Source organism: Chelonia mydas, chromosome 3 (genome assembly GCF_015237465.2).
Source record: "Chelonia mydas isolate rCheMyd1 chromosome 3, rCheMyd1.pri.v2, whole genome shotgun sequence".
In the NCBI taxonomy this organism is placed as follows: Eukaryota; Metazoa; Chordata; order Testudines; family Cheloniidae; genus Chelonia; species Chelonia mydas.
In genome coordinates this window covers 88387681-88404944 of record NC_057851.1, presented here as the reverse complement: position 1 = coordinate 88404944, position 17264 = coordinate 88387681, and the positions used below count along the sequence as shown (strand labels likewise).

General features: G+C 36.9%; 1 protein-coding gene across 1 annotated transcript in view; it reads left to right on the top strand.

The window, feature by feature from the left end:
* Positions 1-17043, top strand: part of FAM184A (family with sequence similarity 184 member A) — a 167849-nt gene extending 150806 nt beyond the window's left edge. Inside the window, 4 exon segments of the mRNA XM_037894706.2 lie at positions 2179-2296; positions 6552-6656; positions 13209-13408; positions 15138-17043. Of these exon segments, the coding sequence (XP_037750634.1) occupies positions 2179-2296; positions 6552-6656; positions 13209-13408; positions 15138-15207 (493 nt within the window). The 3' untranslated portion in view covers positions 15208-17043.
* Positions 17044-17264: the final 221 nt, after the last annotated feature.

The following is a 17264-nucleotide window of genomic DNA, read 5'->3' as shown; positions in this document are numbered from 1 at the left end:
GATTTGTCTACAATAGCTTATCCTAGCAGAAAATGTGTACACAAAATTAAACCCACTGAGTGTATTTCCATTCTGCTGAATCGAAAGCTTTTTCTGCATCTGAAGATGTAATTGTGTTATCCAGATTTTCAGTATTTTGTTAAAATATGTTTTGTAAACTCACGGATCTATATGGAGATTATTAGGGGGGCATAAATAAAGCTTGGTTTGCAGGCACTAGTTTTTCAAATGCTCACTATAGTCTTGGCTGTCTCAACTTATGAGAATTTTATTATCTGAATTTGAAGGCAATGGATTTCTGATTACATATCTCAGAAAGAAGTGTTTCAGAAAGTACTAGCTTTCTGCAGACCAAAATATGGATGGCCTTTTGCACTGTGCAGCTGCCACATAGCTATGCATGGTGGCAGACCAAAGGCCAATAAACTGTTTGGTGTGGTGGGGGGAAACCCAGTGTATTATGGAGAGTTAGTTGTAAATGAAATTCCTTCCTCCCAGGTACTGCTACTCCCTGTTCTGGTGTCCTCAATCCCATTTCCTCACCCCAAGGTCATGCATTCATTCCATGTTGCTATATCTCCAGTCATCTGCTTGATTTAGTCATAAGGCCTTCACTTCCTTCATTGCTGCAGAAGCTTCACCAACTGGAAGAGATCTCTTCCCCATCATCACCAAAGGGTAAACCATAAGGAAGCTATCACCTGGAGTGATTACTTGTTTGAACCAGGTGACCCATTTAAACTTTTTTCTCCATCATTTAGTGAGGGATAAACAGTCTCATGTGAAGACATAGAAAGAGGCACAGAATATGCTCAGTTCATCAACTGACGTCATTCTCATGAACCTGAGACATAGGCAGTCATGTAAGGCCAAAGTCAAAATTACATAGCTGCTTCTGAAGGGAAAATACTCTTGAAATGAGAAGGGATCTGTAGTTTAGGAAGCCATGTGGAATTAAATTTGGACTGACTGAATACCTTAAATTGAAATTGTTAAAAAAAAAATTTTTTTTTTTGGCTAAACTTGTTAAATTATATGTATTTGTGCTGAAACTCAAGGCAGTAACCTACATGAAAGCTGGATTTGGCAGATACATATGCAAGTAACTTTCTAGTGGGTAATATTTAGCATCATGAATTTGATGTCTGTTAGGAATTTCAGAATAATGTCTTAGTGACGAATAGTATTTTGTGGATATCTTATGAAAACTCTTTAAAAAGTTTTTTCATCATATCTTCCTAAAAATTCAAGAATTCTTGTGCTTGTTCTCTTACAACTGTTCTCTAAATTGGCATGCTTATTTCAGTTCTCTCCTTTAATGCTTTCCCACTCTGTGCTTGAGGTTTCCTCATATTTTTCTCAACTTAATCAACTTTCCTCTTTAAATGCTAATATCCAGATGTTTATTGTTTGTCTCTTACAGCTAGTTCCTTTATTTCCATCTCTCATGGTGCTAAGTTGGTTTTGCGGAGAGGAATTAGTTACAGATTAGTCTTCACCATTCTCAGATATCTTTGCTCCACTGTCCTCCACATGCGCTGAGGAAGATGGTGCCAGCCTTGTCTCTTTCTTTTCTCTTTCTTCAGTAACACTTCCATATACCCCTTTACAGTCTAGTGATCTATTAAATGAAACATTACATTTTTATTTATTTTTCTCATTCATCAGAATAAATCTAGCTGAGCTGCATATTGCCAGCTTCACAAAATTCAAGTTGAGATAATATTAGATACTAAAGTTTAGTCTCTGTACAGCACATAAGAACCAGTCTTATCTACAACATCCTGTGATTCCACTGCATATATTTTTGTTTGCTCAGAGGGCCTGATTTTCAGTCTAGCCTAAACCGGGCCTTTTATTTGGTGCCCAATGGTTGCATGCACAAAAAGGATGATGAGTTTTCAAAATCTTGCCCAAAATATTGGTTGTTATAGCAAAGATGGTAGTTTCATGTTGAAGTTCAGATTAACTATAAAACCTCTTTAACCACTAATTTTGGTTGATATTAAAATAAAATGTTAATGTATGAGGGGTAAAGCAAATTATTGTCTTATTGTTTTGTTTTGTTTTTTACCCATTGAATACCTTATTGTACTTATCCATGGTATGATTGTATTTATTTGGAATTTAATTCTGGATTACATTAAGTTAAATGTGGTGTCTTCTTCTCCTATGAAGTTTAGAAGAAATGGAAGAGAAATACCAAAACAGGGAATCAAGACCAGAAGATTTACAGCTTATTTCAGAATTAAAAGACCTGATTGCAGAGAGGGACCAACTCATAAAGAAACTGATTGTAAGACTTTTTGTGCTCTTTCTGGTATTAATATATTAACAGATCTAAATATTAGTCTAATTACGTGAAAAAACTTGATTAAAATGGATTTAAGGCCTCAGTTCTGCTAACACTTATTCATATGCTTAACTTTATTGCAGTAGTCCCATTGACCTAACTGGAAATGCAGTAGTAAAGTTAAGCACATGCCTAAATGTTTGTAGGACCAAGCTTAATATTGTAAATACGTATCAACATGTATGTAAGTTGCAATTTTTTTTCAAAATTACAATATTCTATTAAAAGTATAATATTCTCTAAAAGCGCAAGTGCCTGAAAGCCAGAAAATTCAAAGTTAAGGTTACATAAGTAGAATATAAAACATATGCATTGGAAAGTATGGGAATACAGAATTAAGGAATCCCAAATAACTTTACTTCCACCTTTGTATCTGTACCATCCTGTAGGTGCCCTCAGTGTAAGGTAATTCCCATGGCTAAATGGTATGTTGAAAAATGGACAGGAAATCTGGTGACTGCGTGTATCTTAAACCCTGTATACATTGGTGTTTTGCCTGCATCTGTGGACATCTCAAACCATATTGACCTTGGCTTTTGCAAAAGAGTATACAAATGCTACTCGTAAGTAATACTAGGATTAAGAAATCTGGAGGCTCAGGGAGCTCAACCACTGAGGAAAATGAAACTTTAAAATCGTGTGAGAGTTTTCTATTAGGAAGAGGGGATGAGAGTTAAATATTATAGGTCTTGGGGTATATATGAAGTGTAACAATAATATTTTTCACTTGTATAGTGCCTTCCATCTGAGGAACTCAATGTACATGCTTTATAAACAACAAGTAAATTAGCTTTACAACACCTCTGTAAAGCAGGTAAGTACTATTATCTCCATTGTACAGCTAAAGAAATTGAGACACAGTAATTGAGACAAGCTTAAAATCTAAGTCTCCCGACACTCAATTTTGTGCCTTACCCCCATTAGTCTTCTCTCCAGAGGCAAAATGTTGGTGTTGCTGTTTTGTCAAGGGAAGGTGAACCGGAGAGTAGTCTCTGGTTAAGTAGGTAACATATGTACAGTATAATGAATAGGTGGTGCATACATTCATGAGCATGTTACGGTGTGATAGTAATATGTGGTTCCAATTGTCATATGTAAACAGACTGTCTCATGATTTTGAGTGGATGATTAGTAGGGATATGAGGGCAGACTTAAGGTTGTTTGGGGTACCATAACTATAATTCCATACTTTCCAATATTTTCAGTGGAGAGAACTAAGTGTAACTGAATTTCCTGGCTTTCAGATATGTGTGTTTCTTAAAACTACAACATTACATTATGTTTCTTTCTCTGAAGTTATTCAGGGCTTAACAAACATTATGTTTTGGAATTTCCTTTGGTGTTGTAAAAAGAAAAGGAGTACTAGTGGCACCTTAGAGACTAACCAATTTATTTGAGCATAAGCTTTTGTGAGCTACAGCTCATCCGATGATGAAGTAAGCTGTAGCTCACGAAAGCTTATGATCAAATAAATTGGTTAGTCTCTAAGGTGCCACTAGTACTCCTTTTCTTTTTGCGCATACAGGCTAACACGGCTGCTACTCTGAAACCTTTGGTGTTGTGTCTTTTTCCTTCAAAGAATAGCTGAATGACACCACATTACATTTTTAGGTTGGACTGTCATCACTAGCAGAGCCAAAGCTTCAAAGCAATGGCTAATTCTAAGATTGCCACCTTTCAGCTAAACAGCTGATATAAATGCCACATCATTGGACTGGGGAAAGAGAGATGTGGATGGCAGAGGGAGGAATGTGAAAATGTAAGGTGTCTGAGTATGCTGGGTGATGTAGCGAAAGGTATGGGTACCTTTGCTAATAAGATAGAGAATATTGGAAAGGGCAGGTGTGTTTCCCCTTCCCTCAATAACCTTTTATTGTAGAGCACTAGTTTCACTAACTCAGGTATATTGAGACTTGTGCTCTACTTGTTCCTTTCACATCTACATGGTCTTTGCTGTTCTGCACACAGTAATAATGTGGTGGATGAGGAGAATTTCAGTTATGTTTCTTTTTGAAAAATCTACAAACTAAATTGCCCGAAGCTCAGTTTTATCGACCTTGAAGATAGAGGAGTAAGCTAACCCTGTCCAGATTTGATCCTGTGACTCAAGGAAAATTAAGTATTTCAAATCAGGTGTTTAAATCACTAAGACAAACCCTTCATCAGAGCATGAATATTCCATTATAACTTCGCACATTTTGTTTCTAAACCTGCTTGTCTTTCAGCAGAAAATACTACCAAACATCCACTCCCTTAATTCTTCCCATTCCATCCCAGTTTATGCATTCTTGAGAGTCTCCCACCCATTCCTGACTACATAGAAAGCATCCCACAGAAGCAAAGTGAATTTCCTGGTATACTCTGTAGTTTACTAGAGAAGGACTGGACTAGGAATCAGGAGTCTTAGGTTCTAAACCATCTTTTATAGTTCCTTGCTATGTGATGTTGGACAGGTCTGTTAAACTTTCTGAATCCTGTAAAACTGGTAATATATATACTCTAGGAATGTTGTGAGACAGCTAAATAATAGGGTTTTCCTGTCTGGCTGAGCTGCTTTTAGTGTGACTGTAAATGAGGTTGGTCTGGTCTTCAGCCAAATTGTGAGGTTCATCATCTGGCCCACTGACATGCGATATATACTGAACATGCACAATATTGTTAAGATGAGAATAAAATATAGGAGTTTTTGGCTCCCGTCTTGTAATGTGCTAAACCATATGACCTCAGGAGAGTTAGAGATACCATCATCACTTTCTTCAAGAAAATATTTTTACTGTACCAATGAATTTAGAGGAAGAGGAGGACATAAGTTGTCTTTACGGTGCTTACATTTTTAACACCAGAAGGTTCTTTGCTGAACTTTACTAAGTCTGTCAGACTCTTGACAAATCTTACAAGGTTTAGTGGATCTTAAGTCTACAGCAGCATGATGGAATGTTTGATGCTCCTAATTCAACAAAAATAGCTTAAAAAAATTAAAAAGCAGGGTTTTTTTAAATAGTAGAAGTTCAAGAACTTGAAGAAACCAATTTGAAGTTTTTATGTCAAGCTACCTCTGAGATATTTCATGACAAAATAGCATTAAGTCCTAAATGTAAGCCATATCTAATTTTCCCAACTTCCATATCTCAGAAATGGCTTGTCCAATTTACCTCACTTTTGGCACCAAAAAGAAGAAAAAGTTCCTCTGGTCATAGACCACACAAACAAGATTTACGTCAGACAGGACCTTACACAGGATTTTAGACAGGTGAGGATGGGGACAAATCAGCTTAATAAGGGGAAACTGGTTACAACCAGACAACTACTCTGAACCTTCACAGCTCAAAGTGCTTGTTGCTGAACTAGGAACATCAGAATATTGTCAGGCTGCTGTAGCCTTATTTGGAGAGTTGTAGACACTCAGCATATCATAGGATTGGGAGGGCCTCTCTTAGCAACTCCGTAGGGATGTTGTGTGCATTAGTTAAAAGTCCATACAACATTTTGAAAATGTAAAGCATTTGAAATTAATGGCACTTGAGAAGGCTCACTTCTCAGCCTTTAGTCTTTTTACTACAGCTTCACTGATGGGGACATATTTGACTGAGGCCACACAAGAGGATAGTGACAGAACAAAGATTGGTTTCAGAGTAGCAGCCATGTTAGTCTGTATCCGCAAAAGGAACAGGAGTACTTGTGGCACCTTAGAGACTAACAAATTTATTAGAGCATAAGCTTTCGTGAGTACAGCTCACTTCATTGGATGCATAGAATGGAACATATAGTATTAGAGCATAAGCTTTCGTGAGCTATAGTAAGATCTTACTATATGTTCCATTCTATGCATCCGATGAAGTGAGCTGTAGCTCACGAAAGCTTATGCTCTAATAAATTTGTTAGTCTCTAAGGTGTCACAAGTACTCCAGAACAAAGATTAAGTATTGTGGGTCCCTGCCTATCCACAGTCCACTAAACTATGCTGTCTCTCAAGTGTAAAATGTACATAACAGAAACCCGTTAATGTAAATTATTTAGTGTTTCTTTAATTGTATATAAGATCATACATAAATAAATTTTAAATAATGGATTGATTGGAATTGATAGAAATACAGGTTTGGAACTGAATGTGTTTGAAACAGTGTTATATACAGATCTTGCCATTAGCTAGTGGAAAATGCATAAAGTGAAGTTTGTATTTCTTGTTCTTCTTTATTAGGATGACAAAAAATTCTATCAACTGGAACTAGTCAACAGAGAGACTAACTTCAACAAAGTGTTTAATGCAAGCCCTAATGTCGGAATTATTAATCCACTGGTGAAGGTAGGCTTCACAGGCTCTATTGCTAAAATGGAAAAGAAATCTGTTAATACGTAGTGTAAAAAAATAAAAAAGTATATAGAGACACGATAGTCTCTGTATTTTGTTAGACATGTTAGTCTCTATATTTTGTTTGATGTGTTCAAAACACTGCATATAGTTTATTGCTTGCCTGTATTCTATTTATTATTATTTATTTGTATTATGGTAGTACTTAGGGATCCAAACTGAGATTGTGTTCCAGTGTGCTGGCTACTGTGAAAACATAGCATAAAAGATGGTCCCTGCCCTGAAAAGCTTAAAATCTAAATAGACAAGATAGACAACAGATAGAGGAGGAAGGATTATAACATACAAGTAAAGTGAGCAGTGATGGTCTGAAAATGTCATGTTAGTTCCATAGAGAGACAAGGTGGGTGAGGTGGTAAATATTTTTTTATTGGACCATCTTCTGTTGGTGAGAGAGACAAGCTTTCAAGCTTATGCAGAGCTCTTCTTCAGGTCTGGGAAACATCAGAGTGTGGCAGCTAAATACAAGATGGAACAGATTTTTTAGCATAAGTAGTTAACCCATACTTCAGAGGACCATTCAAGGTGAAGTGGCTCGTTAACACCCCTCCAGTCATGGGGGGAGGAGAGAAAAGGGAGGAAAGGCAGCTGTGGGTGGTTGTTAGTGGGTTATACATTGTTGTAATAAGCCAAAACACTGCATTTATGGAGTTAAATCAGTCTCTTACCTTAACTAACCTTTTTAAGGTTTCACATCAGATCATATAAGAACATTTCCCTGTCTCTCCCCCATATGCTGTCTCTAGGTTCCCTGGTCCCTCATATTTTGCAGGGCCCAGCAGCTCTGTAAAGCTCTTTGGTGTGCAAGGTCCCCTGGTACTGCTGCATTAAAATTGGTCTCATAGTAAACTCTGGAGTGCTCTGTGTGGGAAAACACAAAATGTGAGAAATTTAAATAAAATGGAAGCCTGGGCCTAACAGACAATATCAGAACTGTGGACACCTAAACCAGATCAAGGGGCGGTTTCCACTTAAGGGCGCATGTAGAAATACAGACACTGCATGCCCAACTAACAGGGGTGCAAATATCAGCATAGAAGGTGAAGCATGGCTTAGGTGAGTAGAGTAGAGTACCCTACCCAGGCTCTCTAAATAACAATCAGTGCCTCCCACATCTACACTGCCATTTTTAGCAGTGTAATGTCCCATTCCTGGAGTCTTTCCCCACTGCAAACTGGTCAGAGCTTTTTACTGTGACATGTAGCTTACAGGCACTCTATACACTGCCAGAAGATAAAGGGTTGGGAGTGTAGCTTCAAAAGTTTTGGAAGATTTTCTCAACCAGTTGTCTTAAACCTTTGAGGTTTAAATATGGATGTTAGCTGGTGTGGGTTTTTTTGTTTTGTTTTGGGATTGTTGAGTTAGTTTTTCTTTTTTGTCGCTTTGATTTATGAAGCACTTATACAAACTTCTGCACCTCAGATCTTCAGACTGATCACTCACAAATATTTGGACATACACTTCTATCATTTATACCTTTTCAGATCAGAGCCATAATCCATAAACGTGCCTTAAGAATTAAAAGATTTCTAGAACTTGGATTTTGTATAATTACTTAGCAATGTTTTAGATTTAAATTATTTTACATTATATTAGTTTTCTAGTTTAAATTAAATAGAAACTTTATTAAACCATTTTCTTTAGCTCATCAGGAATAATTGTGACCTTATCCAATTAAAAAAAAACCACACATACTGAGCTATGCTGATGGCATAGCAACAGTGTAGAGTGCTAGCACAGAAGATATCCATGGGTTCAGAAGCAACTTGGGAATTCATAATTAAGGGCCTGACCCAGTGTACATTGCAGTCAAGGGAAGGATGCCTACTGACTGGAGTAGAATTAGGATCAGGCCCTAAAAGTTGCAGAAGTGATTTGTGGGAATGTGAGCCATGGGGAAAATATTTGGGGAGATGCTTGTTTCCTCTTGGCCAGGCTAAACAGCAGGATTAAAACTTATTGAAACTGAACAATACTGTAAATTCTACTTTTACTGGAATAGAGATGATGGAATAAATAATCAACAAAAAAGGAAAGTAAGACTGAGGGAGACAACCTAAAACAAAGGGGGGAAATAACAGCTAATATTGCATTAATAAAATATAACTGTGATCAGTCAGAATAACAACATGAAGATTCAAGCGTCATTAGTTTGTTTTTCTTCTTTCTCATGCATCTTTATTTTACTTATTCATATGTTTCTCTTCATAATAATAACCAAATGATCAAGATCTGGGAAGTGCTGCATTCAGCATAGTTAAGATAACGTTGTGAAAGTAAAAGAACAAGGAGTACTTGGGGCACCTTAGAGACTAACAAATGTATTTGGGCATAAGCTTTTGTGGACTAAAACCCACTTAATCAGATACATGGAGTGGAAAATACAGTAGGAAGATAGATATAGATATACAGAGAACATGTAAAGATGGGGGTTGCCTTACCAACTCTAAGGAGACAAATCAATTACAGTGGACTATTATCAGCAGGAGGAAAAATCACTTTTGTAGTGGTAATCAGGATGGCCCATTCAAACAGTTGACAAGAAGGTGTGAGTAACATGGGGAAATAGCTTTTAGTTTGTGTAATGACCCAGAGCTGGCAATGGGGTTTGTTGCAAGGATAGGTTCCTAGGTTAGTGTTTTTGTTGTGTGGTGTGTGCTTGCTGGTGCCTATTTGCTTCAAGTTGGGGGGCTGTCTCCCAAGGTCTGTGAGAGTAAGGGATCATCCTTCAGGATAGGTTGTAGTTCAGGGATCTCAAACTCAAATCACCACGAGGGCCACATGGGGACTAGTACATTGGCCCAAGGGCTGCATCACTGACACCTTTTCATATAAAGATACAAAAGCCCCCCGCACCCTGCCCTCAGCCCCGCCCCCACTCCACCCCTTTCATGAGGCCCTGCCTCTGCCCCGCCTCTTCCCACCTCTTCCCTGCCCCCATTCCAACCCCTTCCCCAGATCCCCACCGCTGCCCCACCTCTTCTCTGCCTCCTCCTGAGCGCACGGCTTCCCGCTCCTCCCCCCCTCCCTCCTGGAAAGCGCTAAGCACCACCAAACAGCTGTTTGACGGCAGGAAGCACCTGGAGGTAGGCAGAGGAACAGGGACGTGGTGCGCTGGGGGGGCAGCAGGTGATATGAGCTTTGCGGCCACAGGAAATAACTCTGAGGGGATATGGGGGGGGCGGGGAGTTGCAGGCTGCGTGTTTGAGGCCCCTGTTGTAGATCCTTGATGATGCGCTGGAGAGGTTTTAGTTGGGGGCTGAAGGTGACGGCTAGTGGCGTTCTGTTATTTTCTTTGTTGGGCCTGTCCTGTAATAGGTGACTTCTGGGTACTCTTCTGGCTCTGTCAATCTCTTTTGTCACTTCAGCAGGTGGGTGTTTTAGTTTTAAGAATGCTTGATAGAGATCTTGTAGGTGTTTGCCTCTGTCTGAGGGATCGGAGCAAATGCAGTTGTATCTTAGAGCTTGGCTGTAGACAATGGATCGTGTGATGTGGTTGAGTTTTGACTGCATTTTAAGTTTTAATTAAATAAATTAGTATTTAGTGGAAATCCCACTAGTACTGCTAGATATATTTTTCCCAGTTTTCTTGAAGCTGCTCTACGCTGGATATGAAAAAAAAAATTCTTTGATTTCCCCTCCTCAAAATCCAGTCTCCTTCCCCCACTCCAATATTTTTCTGTGGCAGTCTTTGTTTCATCAGCCTTCTATTACAAAGTGACTTGATTCAGTACTATTAATGAGGCCATGACATATTATTCAGCATTGACGGCAGTTATTTTTAACATGTGTATCCAACTATACAGCAGCTGTGCCAGTGTGAACCAGCGGAGTGTGCTGTCCATTTGCACCAGTAGACATTGCCATATGTTGGTGGGAATAGGGGCAGGAAAAAAGCCCAACATATAAGGATGAAAAACCTGAGCATTTTCCATCAACTGTAGTGTAAGAGGTTCAGTGGGCAACAAGCCAAAGAGTTCAGTGGGTGATGTCAGTGAGAGAGAACAGCAGTCCTTGGGTAGTTAAAGACCAACACCTCAATTAGTAATGACTTTGTCTTTCCTTGCCAAAATATTTTGTCCTTTCTGGTTCTGAGAGCACTGGATTTTGTTTGTTTGTTTTTCAAGTACATGTTACTAGAGAACAGTTTTAGAGGGAAAAGGAGACTTAGGTCACAAATTGTACGTAACTCTGGTCTTTGAACATTGAGTCATGATTAGGCAGAACCACTGCAGCACAATTGACAGCTTCTTAAATGTATGCCACAGATCTCTGTAGTACTATATGGTCACATTATTTGAGATTCTATGATGTTTTGAGTGAATTTAATGAAAGTGCTAAATGTCATTTTGTATCTTCAGAGTGCACTGTTTACAAAATTCTAGAAACCTAGTTTATTATATGTATTTTACAATAGAAACTATTTTATTTTTCCTGAAAAAGTGCTTGGATGTAGAGAATATACTCAGGAAAATTTAAAGGTAGTACGTAAGAAAAAGCTGCCAGAAAAAAATGACCCATGAAGCACAAAGCTTTAATACAATATAATTTCTTTTATACCACTACTGGTATACTTTACAGACAAATCCCTCACGAAAGCTCATGCTCAAATAAATTGGTTAGTCTCTAAGGTGCCACCAGTACTCCTTTTCTTCTTTAGACAAATCCCTGATACTTTCACTAATCTGTTTTATCACACATAGTGTATGTGTAATAAAACAAAGTGGGACAGTCTTAATTTAATCCTTCTCAACAGAAGACCTTTCCCCCTAGTACTTAAAAAGGGACCTTACTGTTCCCTCTATCAAGACCCTGATTTATATTGACCTTTATTCAGGTGGGAGGGGGAGAGAAACACTGAGAGTAACCCCCTTTGGAACATATTGGCTCAGTGTGGTTGTTTCAGGCTGATCTATGGAGGTGTTGTCTCTGAACTTTGAATGTGCTACATTAGCAGCACTTGCAGCTGCCAACCAGGTAAGAGGCCAGAATTCAAACCTAGGTCTCTCATCTGGCAGTACTGGACACTATCAATAGGGCAATGTAACCATCTATATTTCAACTCTTTTCTATACTTGAACTCATTGTTCCTGTTGTTTCAAATGCAGTTCTACTCTTCAGAGTAGATGTTATAATTTTATGACAGAATTACAGATGAATTTGTCTCTTGGGGACTCCATATAAAATGTGCACAGTTTACAAGTAACAAGATTTTTTTCTAAGTGCTTTAGATGGGGTTGTATATGTATTTATGAATAGTATTTGTGAGAAAAAATGAACCCAGTTTCACTTTTAAATCAAGTGGAGTATATTTTTAATGAAAACCTTGTTACTGTGTAAATAGGAAGTACATGAGCCAGAAGTAATCAATAGATATTAAATATGGTATGCCTCACTAGACCATTTTTCTGTAAAAACTTTTGAGATTTAAACCTCCGATATATTTATAAGTTCTGAAAAATCAGTGAGTGGGGGATAAAGCTAGTACTGGCATGGCAAATAGTAGATAATCATTCATTTTACCTCGTAATAAATTACTGATACTAAAATATCAATATCAGAATACAGGTTTCAGAGTAGCAGCTGTGTTAGCCTGTATCCGCAAAAAGAACAGGAGTACTTGTGGCACCTTAGAGACTAACACATTTATTTGAGCATAAGCTTTCGTGAGCTACAGCTCACTTCATCGGATGCATTAAGAATAACTCCTCTTTCTCTTTGAATCACTTGAAGTACTGTCAGTTGAAGTTGAAAGATACTTCAAACTTAAAAGTTGATTTAGTTGTGCCATCTAGTGGCTAGAAATATTCTACTTAGAGATAAAAGGTTGTGCTTTTTTCTTTCTGGCAAGGAACTGAAATACAGTGTAGGATCAGTTATATCCTTCATAATAATGTAATACACCCATTGATTTGGGGGTCACTAGTGCTTTAATAAAAGAATGTACCTTAATTACAGATTTTCTAAGTTTCTGGTCGAAGACAAAAACTAATTGTTTACCAAACTATACTTAAATGGCAAAGTGAAACGTATTGAACAGATTTACCTTTCCCGCCAATGAATTTGCTGTACTGCATTTGACAGCAGAACTATTTCACTAATCCAGAGAATGTGTTTAAGTAGAAATGAAGGATAGTAGTCTGAAGTATAATTTTGTAGAGAACTAGCTACCTCCCCATCTCTGTCCAATAAAATATCTTGCTCTATACATTCAATCCATGAGAATAATATACATATTGACTGCTGAGCTAGGCCTGAATTCCTTAGTAAATTTGCTTAAATATTTAATTTTTCTTTGAGAATTTTTGCTATTCGGCATTGTTCAAGGAATACAATAAAGGTGCAGTTATAGAAACTATTCCACTTCCTTCCCAAACTTGCTTCCCATCCAAAAAAAAAAAGCTATAAAGGAACCTTCTTATCTACCAATCTCCTCATCTGTCCTGGTGCAAGGAGCCTTCCTTACATTTTTTATTTTTAATGCAGCAAAAGAAGAAGAATGATAAATCAACAAACAGGTTTGTGAGTGTCCCCAATCTAAGTGCTCTGGAATCCAGCGGAGTGGGCAATGGACATCCTAACCGCCTGGATCCCATTCCTAATTCACCCATCCATGATATTGAGTTCAACAGCAGCAAACCACTTCCACAGCCAATACCACCCAAAGAGCCCAAGACGTTTTTGAGGTGAGCACTGCCTCACCAATCCTTTTTTTTCTTAACTCATAGAAATTTTCCTATTTAGATGAAAATCCCACTTGCTTTATTAAAACTTTGAGTACAAATATTACTATGGAATTTTTACACTCTGTTTCTAACCTCTTTACAGTAATCCTTTTTATTGTAGAACCTGTTGAAATGTGAAATATTTTTGACCTTTTTATAAGTCTTGAACCCTCAACTTTTAAAACCTTTTAATATTGCTTAATATGATTCATGTGCTTCCAATTGTTTACATTTTATGAACAATTGTTTTAAATGTTTGTGTGATTTACTAGTTGTCCTTTGGGAATTGTTTTTAACGTACGGATTTTTTTATTCATTATTGTGCGATGACTTCTATATGACAAAATTGTTTTCTGTGGTACGTTGATTTTTTTTGTCCTTTTCCTCATTTCTGTCAAATTATTTCATAAACATTAGTTTAGTGCAGAAATGGGAAATATGTATGGTTGGGTGTTTTAATGCTGCCTTTCCAGTGTAAAAGTTAGCATTAAAATCTCCAGGATTAGTTCTTTGAAAGGGATGGTAGAGGGAATTGCACTATTGATTTAACAAATGAATTAAGAGGGAAGACTCGGGGCTTTAGGTGCCTGGATCCTGAGTGCACTGCAGAAGTGGTATTCTCTATCTGTAGTTGGAATTGCTTGCTATCCTATTCCTACAACACACTTTATTTGCAAATCAAAGCAATGGCATAAGTGTCAGTTGGACAAGCAGTTGTTTCCCTTCCCTTATGATTTACATGGGTAATGCCACAGTTCTGACAAGTGTTAAAAATAGAAGTGGGAAATGGTAGAATTAAAAATAAATAAGTAGTAACATTCTGTTTCAACAAAATATACTTTTGTTAAATACGTTGTGTTGCTTATTTTTCCCTGTGCATGTGATATGCATGCGTCTGCTCAGACGTCAGTAATGTGCATGTGCATGAATTCATGGATTGTGATGCTGGAGTTTCCATTGCAAATCGTTTCGTGACTTGTATTACCCCAATAAAACGGTAGGATTGTTTTGTTCTTAATTTTTGTTGACCAAAGAACTTTGATCAAGCATTAAAATTACATACATTTTTCTTACTAATTCAGTAGTATGATTAACATGTTTGAGGGGGGAAAAACTTGTTTGTCATGCACCAATTTCCTTTTTCCTAGTATATAATTAATGTATTTTAAATTGTGTGCATGAAATGATACAAGTAATGTTTCAGTTTGATTTATGTAAAATATTAAAATAGTATGTATTTTTGTTTAGTTACTGACTAGTCTTTGTTAAGCACATGTCTTTAAGAATGTGATGCTTGCATCATACTTCTGAAAACTATCTTAACCAGAGGAAAAGGATACTAAAAGAGGACCGTCCAGAGTTCACCCCCCCCCCCCCCAACAAAAAAATTTTATCCAAAAAAACAGTTAACTGTATGATTTTAATTAATATTATCTCCAAATATTTTTCCACCTTACAATGTGGCTTCTTAATTTGTCTGTGCTGCTGATGCTCTCCGATGGAGTGGATGATCACAGTTATTGCAGAGGGACATTAAACTAGAGTATATGCTACAGAATGTGATATTTGATTTATGAAAAGATTTTTAGATCATTTATGTTCCGTATTGTATTCTCTGTGCTTTTTCCAGACGTTTTGCACTCTTCATTTTGGTTGTGGGTTAAAAATGTTTTTCTTTTTATGAATTTAGCCCTCCTCAGACTGAAGCTTCACCAGATCCACAACGCCAGGAATGGTTTGCCCGATACTTCACATTCTGAGAATTTTTTTTTGTGGCATAGCGTGGTGTGGATTGTTTATAAGAGCATGCCTTTAAGTAACCCTATGTGAACAAGCTTTCCTGTACTATGTCAAACACTGTGAATGAGAAAGTATTTGTCTCTCTGATTTGAAAATGCACTGTATTTCATGTGGTATTTGTTGGAATCACTTGACATGATACTATATAATGTGCGTAATTATATCAATTATTTTTATTTAAAATGGAAGAGTCTTTAAACTTTGTATTTATTACATAATAAATTTTGGTAGAACAAACATAAGGCTTTCCCCATTTTTCCTATAAATATATGTTTTCTTTGGTTGCAGTAAGGCTCCCCCTCCTTCCAAAGCAATGTACTGCATGGTTATAATATATCAAAATAATCTTTCAATGATAGATAAAATAAAATAAAAAATATCAGACTAGGGCAAGGTATGTTTAATCCATCCCAAATTTATTTTTATTTGTAGCACTTTAATAATTGTCCTCTTACTAACATTTAAAGTGATGAATGCGAAATAAATCAGACATAGTTTAGCTGCTGGCCTTCAGAATTGAGTGACTTTGATAAGACCATAAAAAAAAAACATTCAGCGTTTTCTTTTTTGCGAACTTCTTACTTACTGCTCATTAGACTCTGCACTCTAGAAATAACTACTACATTTGATGTTGAGTTTCACCAGAACCTGCCTTCACAAATTACCTGTTTATTTTATGAATATCTACAAAGACAAATGCTCTTCGGAACATTTGGGATACTACACTAAGTATCACTGTGTAAACCGAGAATCATTAAAGGAAATCTGCATTTTGGGACATCCTCCTTCAGGCAGAATACAGGCTTTAAAAGTAACCCTAGACAAATTATACACACAATCGTATGCAAATCTTTCATTAAAGCTCAACCATATTCAATTGTCTACATGAAGGAAGTTTCTTTTTTACCTTTTGACATGAATCCATGGACTACTTGGCTTTTTCAGGTAGTAAGCCTGATTCCCTAGTCTGTTACACTGGTGTGACACCAGTGTTACTTCATTGCCAGACAACTGCTATAACAGATTGGAGAATCAGGCCTATTGGCTTTATTATTTATATTCTTTGATAATTCAAAGATTACCACAAAGTAATTAACACTGGTAGTCTCAGGGAGAAAAATATCTTTGTTTTATGAATGTATTTTAAATCTGAAACTCTCTTTAAAAACAGCAAAGGACTATTCTGATTTATTATTTAAATAAGATTTTAATAGCACATGCAAAAGCACATAGATCTTCATTATTTCCTCTGAAGCCCTGACTATATCCTATTTCCCTTTATATACAAACAAATATCCAGTAAAATATACTCACTAGTTATAATAATAAGTTTTATATGTCGTATATATATATATATAAATGAACAATTTGTATGTTTTCAAAAATTTCATTTAGAATATTTTATATCTTCTATAACTCAGCTTGAAAACTTTCACTGAAAGCCGTGCTCTGGTGATCCTACCATAGTGTGAAGTAAAGAGCAGATTCTGTGTAGTTGGTGGACTCAACTGTCGGTAAATGCAATTTTTAATTTTAGAAGAAAGCCATATTGGGTCAAAATGTTGGATTTCTTGGCTGTTACCTGAAATAAAACACACTAGATCATTTTGCTATAACATTCTGAAGTGAGTGTTGTATTTTTTCTTCTCTGCTTTAGCCAGTGTTGTTAAAAGGACACTGCTTCTTTGCCAACCCGGTACCTCATTGGTTAGAGTGTTAAGTTGCATAATCATACGTTTTTGCTTATGAAATTTATAGATATAAACTATAAATAAAACCAACGAAACTCCACTTCAGATTTTCCTGTTCATGCATTTTTTGCTCTCTTTAGTAAATGGTGTATTGGTAGCCTCTGCCATTGGACATCAGCTTTCCAGTGGTGAGAACAAACTCAAGAAACCGTCAGTTCGAGTCCTTTAAGATCAGCAGCTTTCCAACTGACAAACAAGTGTGTCCTGACAAAACCAGTCAATTCCCAAAGAACCCAGGAAGACTGAAAAGTTTCTGCCAAATGGTA